The sequence below is a fragment of the Tinamus guttatus genome, unplaced genomic scaffold, assembly GCF_059628265.1.
Source record: "Tinamus guttatus ecotype Peru unplaced genomic scaffold, ASM5962826v1 Tinamus_guttatus_pri_ptg000211l, whole genome shotgun sequence".
In the NCBI taxonomy this organism is placed as follows: domain Eukaryota; kingdom Metazoa; phylum Chordata; class Aves; order Tinamiformes; family Tinamidae; genus Tinamus; species Tinamus guttatus.
In genome coordinates this window covers 2,923,327-2,937,396 of record NW_028288745.1, presented here as the reverse complement: position 1 = coordinate 2,937,396, position 14,070 = coordinate 2,923,327, and the positions used below count along the sequence as shown (strand labels likewise).

At 40.5% G+C, this 14,070-nt stretch overlaps 1 protein-coding gene across 1 annotated transcript in view; it reads left to right on the top strand.

The window, feature by feature from the left end:
* The window catches only part of CRB1 (crumbs cell polarity complex component 1), an 86,744-nt gene extending 73,975 nt beyond the window's left edge, over nt 1-12,769 (top strand). The window contains exon 12 of the mRNA XM_088524377.1: nt 12,338-12,769. Coding sequence (XP_088380503.1) covers nt 12,338-12,553 — 216 coding nt within the window. The 3' untranslated portion in view covers nt 12,554-12,769. The remainder of the gene's footprint in view (nt 1-12,337) is intronic.
* The last annotated feature ends 1,301 nt before the right edge of the window (nt 12,770-14,070 follow it).

The following is a 14,070-nucleotide window of genomic DNA, read 5'->3' as shown; positions in this document are numbered from 1 at the left end:
CCTTTTTTTTTTTTTTTTTTGGTAAGAGAGGCATAATTATTTCTGTCTCCCAGTCATCTTGGTAGATAAAAGGTATACTTCTGACCTCCTCTTAAGCACTATCCAGACCTGAACCAATATTTGGTAGTTTGGACACTTCTGGTTATTGCAATGATTTAGTGTCTAAACTTTATATTCGCATTTACATTGCTTTTTAAAATGCAACATCAGAGAAGACTATTTTGCTGCAAATATTAAAAAGTCTTTTATTTGTATTTCCCAAGAAGTGATGTTCAGTGGTGAATTTTCAGAACTTTTTCACAAATATGAATGTTGGTCCTGGAAATACCAAAACATAGTGCTCCCCCAACAACAGGCACTAATCACCTGTGTGCTTTCACTGGTACACAACACGATCCTTTTTATTTTCTGCACAACTTGGCAAAGAAAAAAAAAAAGACATGAAATTAGACTATAAACTTACTCTAAACCCATAAATCACAACTCACTTAACTGACCAAAAACTTCTAAAGAAAAGAAAAATGCATCCTCACTTGGAAGCTGAAAAATATAGCCCAGATTTTCACCTGAATGCTTTTGGAAAAATAAAGGTAACTTACTCATAGTAGGACCAGGATGGCAGCAATCTCTTGGGATCCAGTGCTTGTCTCAATCACCAGAATACAGATGTGAGCGAGGCTTTATATGGAGTTTCGTGCAAGATTAGGATCAAATTGGCTTCAGAGTAAGCTCATTCACTGCCATTACTTTTAGAAAGACCAGCAGTTTCCTGTACCTTAGTTCTGCTTCATATGCAGAATGCCAGGTATGGTAGAAGGAAATTTCCTGCAGGCTGAAGGCTGCAGCTTAGGCTCTTTGGAAAACTTAACCCTCTTTTATCCAGGAGCCTAAATGGGAACCATGAACCTAAAATCCAACCACTATTTTACTCAAACTGAGTTAGCTCTGTAGTTCATTAATACCATCAATATATTACCTCAGAATAACAAACACATCTTGTATACATCTAGTACATTAATACCTCAGAATATAATCACATACTTAAGATTACTGTCTGCAAGGTCCATGAAACTATAATGTTTCCAGATAAAACAAGGCTGGCATGTTCATCAGCCTATGTGTTTCTTCATGAACAGTGCCTGTGAAGTACGTCCTTGGCAGCGCTCTTTTTCAGTTCTTGATAAGAAATTTAAATCCTAAATATGTCTGAAAAAAATTGCACACTTTACTGAGCTTCTAGAATATTTTTCCATTAAAAAAGAGCAATAAAAAGAATTTCCTTTTCTTGAGGATCTGATAAATAGTTTCAAATAATCAGGAATATTTATCTGGTTTGATACACAGAGGCAATTAAATGGGAGGCAGAGCTTGTTACATCTATATCTGAGATTGTTTGTACTCTCAAATACATCAAAAACAAGCCCTCAAATTTATTCAAACAATATTGGGGAGAGCAGATTATTCTCTTTCCAAGAGGAAGGAGCCTGCAAACAGAAGCGCAACACTGCTGTATGTAATGGAAAGGACATGAGAATCGGCAGCTGTGCCCTTTAGAAACCTTTGTAATTATTTAGCTCGAGCAGATTTTGTGATGCTGGAGACACACTCAGCTCTTGCTAGACACAGCGAAGTGCTGGGATAGGAACTGTGGCGATTCTCAAGCACACCAACAGTTTACAGTCTAATTTATCTGTTGCTTAAGCACATGGAAAGATTCTCTCTATGCCCGTGGTTATGGGACCAGGACCGTTGGATACGAACATGGCAGCTCTTCAGCGGGTAACGGGGAGAAACGAGCTCGGAGCCTGAGGGAGAGCCATGCTCCGTGGTGCCGCGTGTGCAACACGTCCCTGCTGCACAGCTCGTAGCCCCCAAGGACAGGGCTCTCCACCTCAAGGAGTACTGGTTTGTGAGCAAAGTCAGGTGTGCAGCTGCCCTGCTCAGAGTCCTCCGACAACACTGGTTCTCCTTGCTTGCTTTTCCCCGGATGTCCACGAAAAGGATGTATGGTCTGAGCATAATAAACCTGCCTGACGCTTGCTGAGTCACAGCCACTAAAACTGGAGAGAAAATAAAAATCTCACTGTTAGGCCAGAGGAAGCAGTAGGGACAGACACCAGCATCATGAGGCCTAGCAACACCAATCTTCTCCACGGCCAATTCTGTTTGATTTGGCCCAGATCTGAGGGCTGAAACAAACTCCTCAGCGAGATGAGAACATAGGCATGTTCTTCCTCCACAGGGGAGGAACATCGCTAGGCTGTGGTGTAACTCTTCTCTCTCAAAGCTGACGATTCTGTGAGCGGGTGCAGCGCGCTCCACAGTAGGGCCAGGCCGGGCATGCTGCGCTGCACCTCATGGAGATTTCCCTCCGTTCTTCCTTATTGTATTGTTTCCTTTAATCAAACATAAAACTCATTCAGGATAAAAGAAAATGCTTGGTTCTTTGGGAAAATGAAACATACTTTCCATGAGAGGCCTAAAACCACTAGTAAATGTTGGCCTCTTTTGTCACATTTTACACATTTGGAAATTGTAATCTTCATACAATTCCTCTGCCCATACCTTCAGTACGTGACACTGCCAGAGAAGCTCAGTAGTTCGTGAGGACATCTGAATAATCCACAGCAGAGATGATTCCCCAAAAAACCTTAATATTGTTGGTGTTGCACAACAAGGTGGTATGTGAGGAGGTGCTGGAGGCAGCAGAGAAGTAGACAGCGAAGCTGAGGGAAAGGAAATGACACAAAGAGGAAAATTAAATATAATGGATTTGTAAAAATCACCCACATTAGAGCAGTAGTGAACTCCTGGGCTGTATCTTAGCTCAGTGAGAACGTCTTAATCATTTTAAGGGAACACTTATGGCACATCTGTAAGGTACAGAACTGTTATCACGTTGTCTTCCACTGGGAGCTGAACAGAGGGAGAAGAGAGACCATAATCTGCCAAAAATTATCACAGGATATTTTAACCATGACACTTCAAAAATTAAACAAACCACTACTGGCATAACCTGCTGCTAAGCAGCAGTCTCTGACACAGTAAACTTCTCCAATCGGGATTAGCAAGGAGCAGACGTTTCTATTCAGTCCTCACCTACCTCCACCAGCTGCAGAAGGCTCAAGGTCTGCACACACGGTTCGTGGCCCAAAAGGAACTGGTCCAACTCAGAAACCTGAAACAACGTATTTCACCTTGAGAAAGGTCTGAATCCAAACCTCCTGGGTCATGACAACTTTATCTTGTTTCAAAACACTCCTAAGAGGGGAACCAGAAACTGGAAACCATCTGTCTTTTCGTAACTGCTCGGTGTTGCTAGACTTAATCTAGTTTCTGCATCTCGACCTCATTAAAACTATGATTTTTCAGTAAAAAGTGTAACTAATTTTATGCCATTAATTTCCAATTGAGAATGAACTTGACACCCATTTTATATGAGTATACATTGAATTACAAATTATTTCAATCATGCCACAATTTAACATGGAAAATTGAGCTCACTGTTAGCACAAAGTACAGAAAAATTCATTCCTGAAGTTGGATGCTTGATTATTTAACATGTCGTTTCTTGGCATATATCACAACATTCATAAACTCGCAAGTTTATTGGTATTTATACAGACTCCTGGTTATTCCAGTACTCAGGACAAATCCAATGAGCAAGTCATGCTGCAGTCTGGAGCAGCCTTTAGCTTCAGCTTCACACCACACACTTTTTTTACTTGCTTTTTGTATCTGTCAGATGCTTTTTGTTTATAGATGTGCATGGCTAATTCTTGTCCATAAAACAAAAACACTGGAGACTTCAGAATGACTGTAGGTGAACAAGGATGGACAGTGGTACCTGCTCTGCCCCTACCGCCAGAGGGTTTGAGTGCAGGAACATGCTGACTCCAAAGAAATGGGTTGTTCACTGGTTTGAGGCAATTGCAGATGATGAGAATGATGGAGACAAATCATTTTGGTATCTTGGACTATTTGAAACCAAAGCAAGGCCCTTGAGCAATCTTTATTCAGCAGAATTCCCCATGGGAGTGGAGCTGGGCCTGCAGGCGCCGGCCTGGCACTGTTCTGCCCCGCAGCGTTTGCCCCGGGAGAGTGACCGACCGCTCAGCCTCCCACATTAGCACTGTTGAAGTCTGAGGCTGTTAAGAACAGAGCTGAGCAGGAGGGATGCTTAGACTACTGTTTTTGAGCAGGCAATAATGTTAGTATCTGAGAGAGGCAGAACTGAAAAGGCACAGAAAGAGGCTACATCCGCAAATAACGGTGAATTTTGACTTGATTCCCATAAGAAATGCTTAGTTTCAGTGATCCTCCTCCACCGAGGAGCCTGCAGATCTTAATTCATTGCCTGGCTGCAGTCGCAGCAGATAAACCCTCATATCAACACACCTTGTCTTAGAGGAGCAGAGACAAGCCCAGGTAGCTGAACTAGCAGATTCTTTCCCTCTTTTTAAGTACAATCTTCAAGAAAATCTTCTGAAAATGTAGGAAATCCACCTAAAAGACAGACATTGACAAGGCTACAATTTCTTCCCAGCACATTAGGGTAAATCTCCCTAATCTGAATTACAGTGTGTTTTCTGATATTTATCTTTAGGTGGCAGCAAGGTAAAAGCGTGGAATAGGAAGTTGAGACTACTGTAAAGCATTTTGAGTCCTTTTCTTCATGTACTACGCTGCTTATAACATATAAGTAGACCAAATAAACTACTTCCACCTTTAATAGATAGACCAAAAAGCAGTTATTGCATTAGGCCTCATCTAGATCACATTCAGACATAAATCTGTTGAATTCTGCTAATATTACTACAGTGACTAGATATAAGAGCAAGTTCCTGATCTGAAAATCCATCAGTACAGAGGTAAGGTTCACAGGTGCAGACAGACCCACACACTCCTTTCAACAGTGGAGGTTCACTAGACAAATGAGCAGCCAAACACAGTGCAGTAAATTCACTGGAAAATCAAAATTCCAGGTCAAGATTAAAATGGGGCTTCAAAGAGTACTTATGGATGTAGAGTATATATGTGTGTGTGTATATATATACATGTTCAAGAATTTCACTTGTACTTTTCAAGCATGCATTTCTCCCAATATCTCTACTGAAGCTTAAATGTAATAATAGTTTTCTCATCAACTTTCTACTAGAAAAAAAAACTAGCAGGATAAAAACATAACCAAAGTTGTTATCAAGGAATATAAATAGCTGAATAAAGTGACAGTGTCATGTACTGTGCTAAGGCGAGTACCATGCAGCCAATAAAGGTCTATCTTGCACCATTAATATTTACAGTTGGAAGCAAGAGATGGCTGCAATCTAAGTGCTGCACCCAGCAAAGGGTAGCTGTTGGCGTGATACCTTGTTGCCTGACAGTGTGAAGCAGCCCAATAGCTACTTATTTCATCACCACTTGACAGCATCATGTTAATGCTAGGTAGCAACACATGGCTGTTTTGCAGAAGCTTTGCACCAAGCAGGAAGGACGATTTCATGGGACATCTCTGGGATTGTCAGCCAAGCTGACGAGCAGAGGATGAAGGGGATGCAAAGTGTGTTGCAGTTACGAAGTAAAACAGGCATCGTAGCTCAGGTCCAGCTACACCATGCACCACTGACACCACTGTGTGCTGCTGGACACGGCAGCCTCTTACTCCTGCAGGAAGAGGCAGGACTGAATTTCACCACATGTTGCAGTAACTGTGGTAGAGAAGGGGGAATTAGGGGGAATTAGGGCTTGTGGGCACAGAGCAGGGAGGGGAAACAATATGCAGATATTCACCTCAGCAAGCTTTGCACTGCCAGGATGCAAACATCTCAGCAAAGTTTTTACCCTAACACAGAAAAGATCAGAATGTAGAATCACAGAATGCATATACAATTCATAAAGTCAAAAGGTTGCACTGGAAATGGCATAATATTGCCCCAGCACAACGCTGATATCATGTGTTACCATTCCCTGCCCGGTGCTTGCATGCAAAAGCAAGCCCTGGCAGCCCATTCTCAGCCCTGTCTTCAGTGTGACAGCATCGCCCTCCACGCACTGCTCAGCTCAACACCTACAAAGCCAAAGAAAGCAGTTTATAAATTCACTCTTCTTTCTCATCATTTTAGCTATTTCCCTCTGTCCATTGAAGCTCTCTCCACCTCTTTTCCCTGATCTTCAGTACTGCTGCACCTTTTTCCTGCTCTTCTCCTCTTTTTTTGGGTTTAACCCACTGGCCCCCTCCACTTGCTGCTCTCCTCCCATGACAATGGGGACATTCCTCCTCAAAGGCCACTGCCCCCAGTGCTTCCAAGCCCCTTCCCAAGGGTCATTACTATTACGGCAACTTTATGAAAACTCGAAACAGGCAGACACAGGGCAGTGATAGAAAGCTGCTGCTTACAGGAGTAATCTTTTGTTTTTAAATATTACCAAGCCCTTCCTCCCAAGATGTTTGTCTGGCAAGGCTTTAATCCATCCCCAGGATTTGCTCATGTTTCAAACCTGTAAAGCAGGTATACCCTATGGAGAGGCAACACCTGATATAGTATTACCCATGTACAAACAATAATTATATATGATACCCCAAAGCTTTTCCCAAATTGAAAAGGGATGATGCACCCTGGAGACTGACACCTTTACTAAAACACTGTCATATTATTTGTTTTGTCTGCGACTTAGCAGCTTTGGGACAAATTCCTCCTCGGCATGATTTGTCTGGGTTTATACCAGCTATAGATTTTCCCTCTTTATCCTTTCAGATTGCAGCAGATGGTTAAGTTTTTACACCAGAGGCTGTCAAGAGAATTTCAAAAGGCATCTCGTAACAACACATTGGAGCTGCACACTTAATCTGTGCTGCACCAACACGATGATCTTAAAACGAGCGGGAGCACACTTACAAAATTAGCACTGGCAGTTGCTGCAGAAACGTTATCGAGGAGCCCCAGCTTAATGACAGCTTCTCTCCCAAACTGCCAGCCAAATCACTTCTCTGCGGATAACCATCCTGCGGTTGTCTGGGAGGAAAAGCTTTTAGTTCTCTCCTATGAGATACTGATCCAGTAGAATATGTAGTATTGAGCACAAGGGACTGTTTACAATCACACACGTAGCTAAGGACTTTCTCATGGCCAGGAGTGAGTTCAAGTTCAGCTCAGTAGCCAAACACTAAGCACCAATTCTTCTGCCTAGGACAGACCTGCTGAGCACCACTGCTATTGCGGCCGGAGCACTTCCATCAAACAGCTGACACAAGCCAGGCAGCAACATCACAAGTAGAGTCACAGAAATCATCATTACTTTATGTAGCCTGTTCTTTAGCGAGGAATTCCTAAAAGTGAGCTTTTGAGTTTGAAAAGCTACATCCAGCAGCAGTGCAGTTGTTTGCTACTGCAAAAGCACCTGATAGAGTAAATGGTTTTGACATACGCATTGCACTGCTTCCAAGCGATCCGGGAGTGATCTTGCAGTCTGATTTGGAAGAAGAAAGGAGGTGATCTGATGGTGAGATAAGGCCAATTTGGATAACAACATTGTTTTAACTGAAGTCTGCTTTAAAATTAGGTGCCCACATTTTAGAGTGCTCTGCCTAAATTTTCCGTTTCTTGCTCCATTATAACTAGAGCAAACTTCCTTATCAACTTCTATGGTGTCATGATAGTGAGATTTCAAATATAAGAAGGAAGGCCGCAAGGATCGCCTAGGCAGCACTGCTTTCCCTGCAAGCCCAGCTAATCCTAGGTCTCAGTCCTCTCCAAGTTCTTCATTTACTCACAGGACACTACAGATGAAAACAATTCCTCCTCGACAAGACAGATTGCATTTTTCCAGTCTATAACTAGTCAATCCAGATGATCAATTTATCACTATAGCTGCCATCAAAAATTCTGTGTTTATGCTTTGGTTTCAAAAACAAATTTACAAAAGCTAAGTTTTCCAGTAATCCATCCAATTCAAACTGTCAGATTTCAACTAAGACGAACTATTCGAACTACATTCAGGAAAAAATATTCATCAAAAGTAGAAAATCAAAAAAGGATTACTTACCTAACATATTGTTGAAGGTGTGTTACCAATGTATGCATCATACCATGCATCTACTGCACAGGTCAGAATCAGAAAGCATCTGCTCTCAAAAGAGTACCTGTTAAACATCATCTTCAGTCTTCCACTCATACCTTGTATGGATGAAATTATTCTATTGCCAATACATCTAGGGATCTATTTCATTAACAGAAATACGTGTCTGGTGCATTACGTCCAAAGGAAAACACTTACCCCCAAAGCTGGTAGTGGATCACCATGAGGTGATGATGACCGGCTGTCGCAGCTGGGCTCCAGGGAATTTTGTCCTTGCATGAGCTGAACTTCTTGAACTAGAGCATAATCCTGTAGATGTCTTTATAGACATCTGTTTCCCAGTTTCAGAGAACGCAAATATTTATTTTATCAGATAATCATGAAGCTCATAAGGTATAGCATTAAAGGTATAGAAAATATCACACTTTCCAGGAACACGACTTCCTTCAGACAAAGACACAACAAGAATGACTATCCAATGTGAGGGCCATGGAAAATGCATCTTTGAAATCCACAAAATACACTGAAATCACATATGGTGGACAGAAGGAAAAAGAGTTGGGAGCAGAGTCTCAGTAGTGACAGACAGTGGAAAATCAGCTCTGATGCAGCAAAACCCTCACAAGACCCACAAGACCCACAAGCACTGTCTCCTTGTTGCCACAGCTATCAAAAGTGGAGGAGAGTAAATAATTAATATAGACATACTGGTATAGATAACAGAAAATTACCTGATCAATAACGTGTGAAAGTACAATCGTCATATAAGTGCCTATATGAAAAAAGTATGAAGAAGAAAACCAGGATGAAGTGAGCAGTTAATGCAATTAGCTAGTATACCCAGAATTAGAAAATTAGCTTCTCATTCCGAAAGGCCTGTGCAGTATTTGGCTCAGCTGAACAACAATCTGTTCAAAGGAGCCCAAACTGGATTTCAAATAAGCAGCCCAAGAACTAAGTCACCATGACTCTTGGAACCGAGTGACTCGTGTTTAATACAGGCAGAGCAGCTACTTTTTACAGATTAAATGAGGACCATCAATAGTTGCTTGCTTGTGAAGGTGGAAAAAAAAATCACAGAAAAAAGGACTTACTGTGCTGCTAATTTAAGGTACTTATATTGGAACAAAATCAGTCTGTAGATTTATGGCCATTTATTGTTGTTGAAAATAAACAGTAGACCCCCAAGCAGTGGTTATCAATGCATTTTACTATAGCAGACTTGTGTGTCACTGACTGGATTTCTTACCAAACTGAGATTCTTATTCGAGTTCAACATTTAACAGAATAATTTTCTGATGAGACAGTTGTAAATGGAATATACTCACTATATCTATAGGCTTTTTAATCAAGTTAATGGCTTTTCTTCAGCTGCTCAAATTATCCCCCTATGCCCTCAAAGCTTTCCAAGTAATTCTGACATGGATTATGACCACTCAAGCCAGTCGTCCCTCATTACTTTAGTAAACGGTTTTGATTTGGGGGCAGTAAACGTGGATGGCAGGGATCAGATTTTCTTGCTGTGGATGAAGCGATAACCTCATGAGCGGTGTCAGGACCGGGGATGCGGAGACTTCGCCAGCTGAAGCTCCCGTGCGCACAAGCAGCTGCTGAGCTCGCAGGCAGCATCCGAGCGACGGAGAAGGGAATTCTCCAGGGCCTGGCAATTTCCTATGTTCTAAAGCTCATGTTGATGTCTCTGTCTCGCTAAACACCCGGAATCAGGGATATTTCTGTGGGAGTGCTGAAAGGAAGGCTGATTATTTATTCACAGTGCAATATGCGATTCCTTTCACAACCCAGGGACGCATTTGGAACCCGTGGAAATATTTGTATACGGCAAATCCCTCATATTTGCTTGCCATAAATTTACTGTTTGGAAGAAGGCTTACTCATGGAAAAAGAAACAAATATGAAAGATTGATAAATGCTGATGAACTTTGACTTATGAACTGAGGCCTTCTTATCCAAACGTGTTTATCTACAAAACAAACCAAGGAACCAACACTAAATAATTACTCTTCTCATCCATTAGCCAAATAGAAAGCAAACCAGGCCTTACAATGATTTTCCACTTTTCATAATCAAAAAATTGTAATTGATTTTTAACAATTTTAAAACTTTAAAAAAAAATTTGAAATGAAACTAGCTGAGCCAAAAGAATTTTAAAGTTCAGAGGTTTTTTGTCCTTATCTCCTTTGCATAAAACTTGTCTTTAAAAATAAAAATAATTAGAAAATAAAACTAAATTAATTTGAAAGATATTACAAATGAAAAACTCTTCATAGAGATAGATATACTTACAACAGATATGATGAGAATATGGGCTGGGAGAAAGGAAAGTTCCAAATGCTCATAAATCAGACACAGAAATATCATCCCTTTGCCAGTGGAAGGGAACTTTGTTCACAGAAGCTCAGCTCAGCTCTCAGGGCAGCTAACGTAGGCTATCTTGTTCCTCAGTTTCCCAAAGTACATGATGAAAATAATATACCGCTTCTGAGAATCAAATTTTCATTAAAGATTTTCAGCCTGAGAAGTGGAATAATGGTCTTAAAGTCTAACAGAATATGGGGGAAAAAGAAGCCCTCATACCTCAGATAGAGCTATAAGACTATCTCCAGATGAAATGACCTTCCCAATCCATTACAGTTTTGTAGACCAACATGTTTCATATCACCTTGTTTCAGAGCTGGAGTCACATCACTTGGCATAGATTATTTCTATTAGGAAAAAAAATATTTTAAACTATCACAGGGACCATATATTCAGTTATGAAGGACAGATGAAAATAATACCCTAGCCAGTCATGCATCCCCTAGAGAGAGTCCCTGAGCCAAACTTGCTTTTAATATTAGAGCAGGACCTTTTACATCAGTGGGGAGGTGGAGAGGAGAAAAAAAAAATGAAAGAGGAGGGATAGTTTTAACGTTTTTCCTCCAGCGTTTTCATTCTACCAGAAAAGAATCTGAGCAGCATGTGTCCAAACAACAGACACAGGGCAATTCCACAGAAATCAGGTCTTCCTTTAGTAATGCCTCATTGCTGCATGCGGGACTATACCTGCACTTCCTCAGAAATGCCCAGCAAGCAGGTCACTCGGATGTGCTGTAAGATGCAGCGTGTGACTGGAAAATGGGGTTTGATTTGCTCTTTATCGTTTCTAAATATTCGGGGATTTGGAAGTTCAGCCTCAAGCACACATTCATCTGTGGCCGTTCAGTTGTCACTTGTAATGTAAATCAAAAGATGATGACAGAATCTGCCCAGAAGTTCAATTCCTTCCAGGGTCATCCTGTCCGTAGTGACCACTTTCCACAGTAACCGCATCACTTCCATCTGGCTTCCATCACCAGAAACATTTTCTGCCTATAAAAGCATATGTATAGATACATACAGAACAATCATCTACTAACTGTAACATTTCTCTGGTCTAGTGCTTTTAAGTTTTTCATTTGTTTTTTTTTGTTTTTTTTTTTTTTAAATGAAAGATTTGTTCATACACTCTGGTTTCCAGCATTATCACATTTTCTACTGTTACCTGACAAAAGATCAAAATTCTAGCATCCTTACACTCATGGTGCATTCGGTGTGTTTCTGTAGGTTAAGGTACAAAGCCTATAGGTAGAAGAGCGGCTGGATGAAAATCTTAAACACATTCATAATGTACTGATTCCTCACTAAATGGATTTCAGTTGCATTCATGCAATATGCTAGTAAAAAAAGTCTACTGTCAGGAATATCTGTAGAAATACTGTGTTTTACAAAAATATTTACAGAAAGTAAATTTTGAATATGTAAGTACAACTATTCTTAGAAATTTTAATCCTCCAACAGGAGAAACAGAATTTTAACTAATATCCAGTCAAAACAACTCATGTTTGACTTGCAGTAGTAACGACTAGCAATAATCTGCTCCCAAGCAATCACAGACAACTAATTATTATTAAAATACTCAAGGAAATAACTGCCAAACTACTACAGCAGTCTACAGACATACCAGCTCACAGATGATTTTCAGACAGAAAGTTGTCAAATGAAGTGAGTCATTACATGAAATTAATCTAGTTCTGCCTTGTGTGTTACGTAGCACTAGAGCAGAGTCCAAAGTATAAAATCTGGAGGGGCTGATTTACTTCCAAAAATGGTACTCTTTCTTGCATAGTCCTAGGATAGTTTTTGTTTTCCTTTCAGGGTACCTCAAGTGTGTTTCATTATTCTTTTAACATGAATTATATTGCAATTATTTCAATCCTTCTAGCTGACAACTGACTTGATCTCGAACATATTCACCTCCATTGGCTCAGTAACGCTGGCCTTGTTATTGATGCTCTTCTTGGCAGTGGTGGTTTCAGTCATCGCTGCCAATAAACGGGCGACTCAAGGCACCTACAGCCCCAGCCGGCAGGAGAAGGAGGGATCCCGCGTGGAGATGTGGAACATGGTGCAGCCTCCGCCCATGGAAAGACTCATTTAGGAGGCAGCATTCCTGCATCCTGGAAGATGGCTGAAGCAGGACAGTGTACATATGTTAGATATGTTCATTTTGACTCAGATACCAGGAATACTCGTTTGAAGATGGTGACGACTTTGGACTTTCAATATTTTTTCTTTTAAGTTGAATAACATTTGAATTATCTTAGTATTTAAGTGAACCGATGCCAATTATCGCTGTTTTGGACCAATGTGTCCATGGACAATTTTATTTGCACTGGAAATTTCCGCCTTGGTGACGAGCAGTAGGCATTACAATCTGTAATGGCTTTTGGGATACGTGTAAGTGCCTGTCTGTCAGATGCAACATGAATAACAGCTTCTCGTTTGTGTTTTCCTTTGGCTGCGTAGCAATCACTGCTGCAGACAATGCAGATAAATCAAATAAGCCTGTACAATAAAGACAATTTAATTCTGTTACAAAAGGGTTTAGCAATAGAGCTGCATCTCAGCATATCTACTTTCGCTCTTTAATCAGGGATTAAAAGGAAGTTTTGAAAAAGAAATACAAAGAAAATAAATATTTCAAATTTAATGGGTTTTCTTTCCTCCAGTTCTCTCATTCTACCCACTGCTCCACCACTTTTTATTGAAAAGGTCTCCACCTCTGTCAGCAGAGGCACATTTCTCTGTGTATAAAAGACCAGGCTCTAAAATGCCCAGTGGACATAACCTGGGCCCCTTGGAAGGTCTGAAATCTAAACAGCCTAAACGGATCTCAAGCACTTCCTCTACGGCCGCTTCTTCATTACAGTACTACCTGATGGCCCATTTTTTACCACTACTGTGTCGTATGTTGTAAATATACATTGGCTGCAAAACCAGCAATCAAACTCATAAAGGTGCTTCCCAGAGTCATTGGAAAACACCAGGAAAAAGGAAGAATTGGCATTCAGGGAAATACTGACTAAGTGTCAGTGCTGTCCCTGGAGTTCAGCCCTTGTGATCAAAGGCAAGTAATTTTTTGTGCCTCAATATTCCTCTTTTAAAAGAAAGATGATTCTGTTTAACTACCTCATAATCTTCATTATTTTCTAAAAATGTTGCAATTAGTTTTTCAAAAAGACACAATTGTATAAAAGAGAAGGGAATAGCAAGGAAAATAGAAGAAATCTTGTAATGAAGTAGACTTTGGAAAATCAGAATGACTTAAGAATTACAACAGAAAAGGATGTGCCAAAAATACACACAGTTCACGTTTCTTTTTCAATTTTAGAGACAAACCATAGGCAGAAACACCCCTAGTTTTCACATGCCATCAAGAAATTAAATTATGAGCATTGTTCCCGCACAACAGACACAACACAGTAGAAAGCTGGCGATACTCTGCTTTTCCTGCAGTTCAAACTATTTGCTCCTCCAGTTGTGTAACACCCCAGCTATACAGGCATCAAACCTCAAATGGTTATTCTGGGAGTAGCATAATAAAGTACACACTCTAAGTACCCAAGAATCGAATGGATCATTTTAATTAATGATCAATTCATAATTCACTGTGAT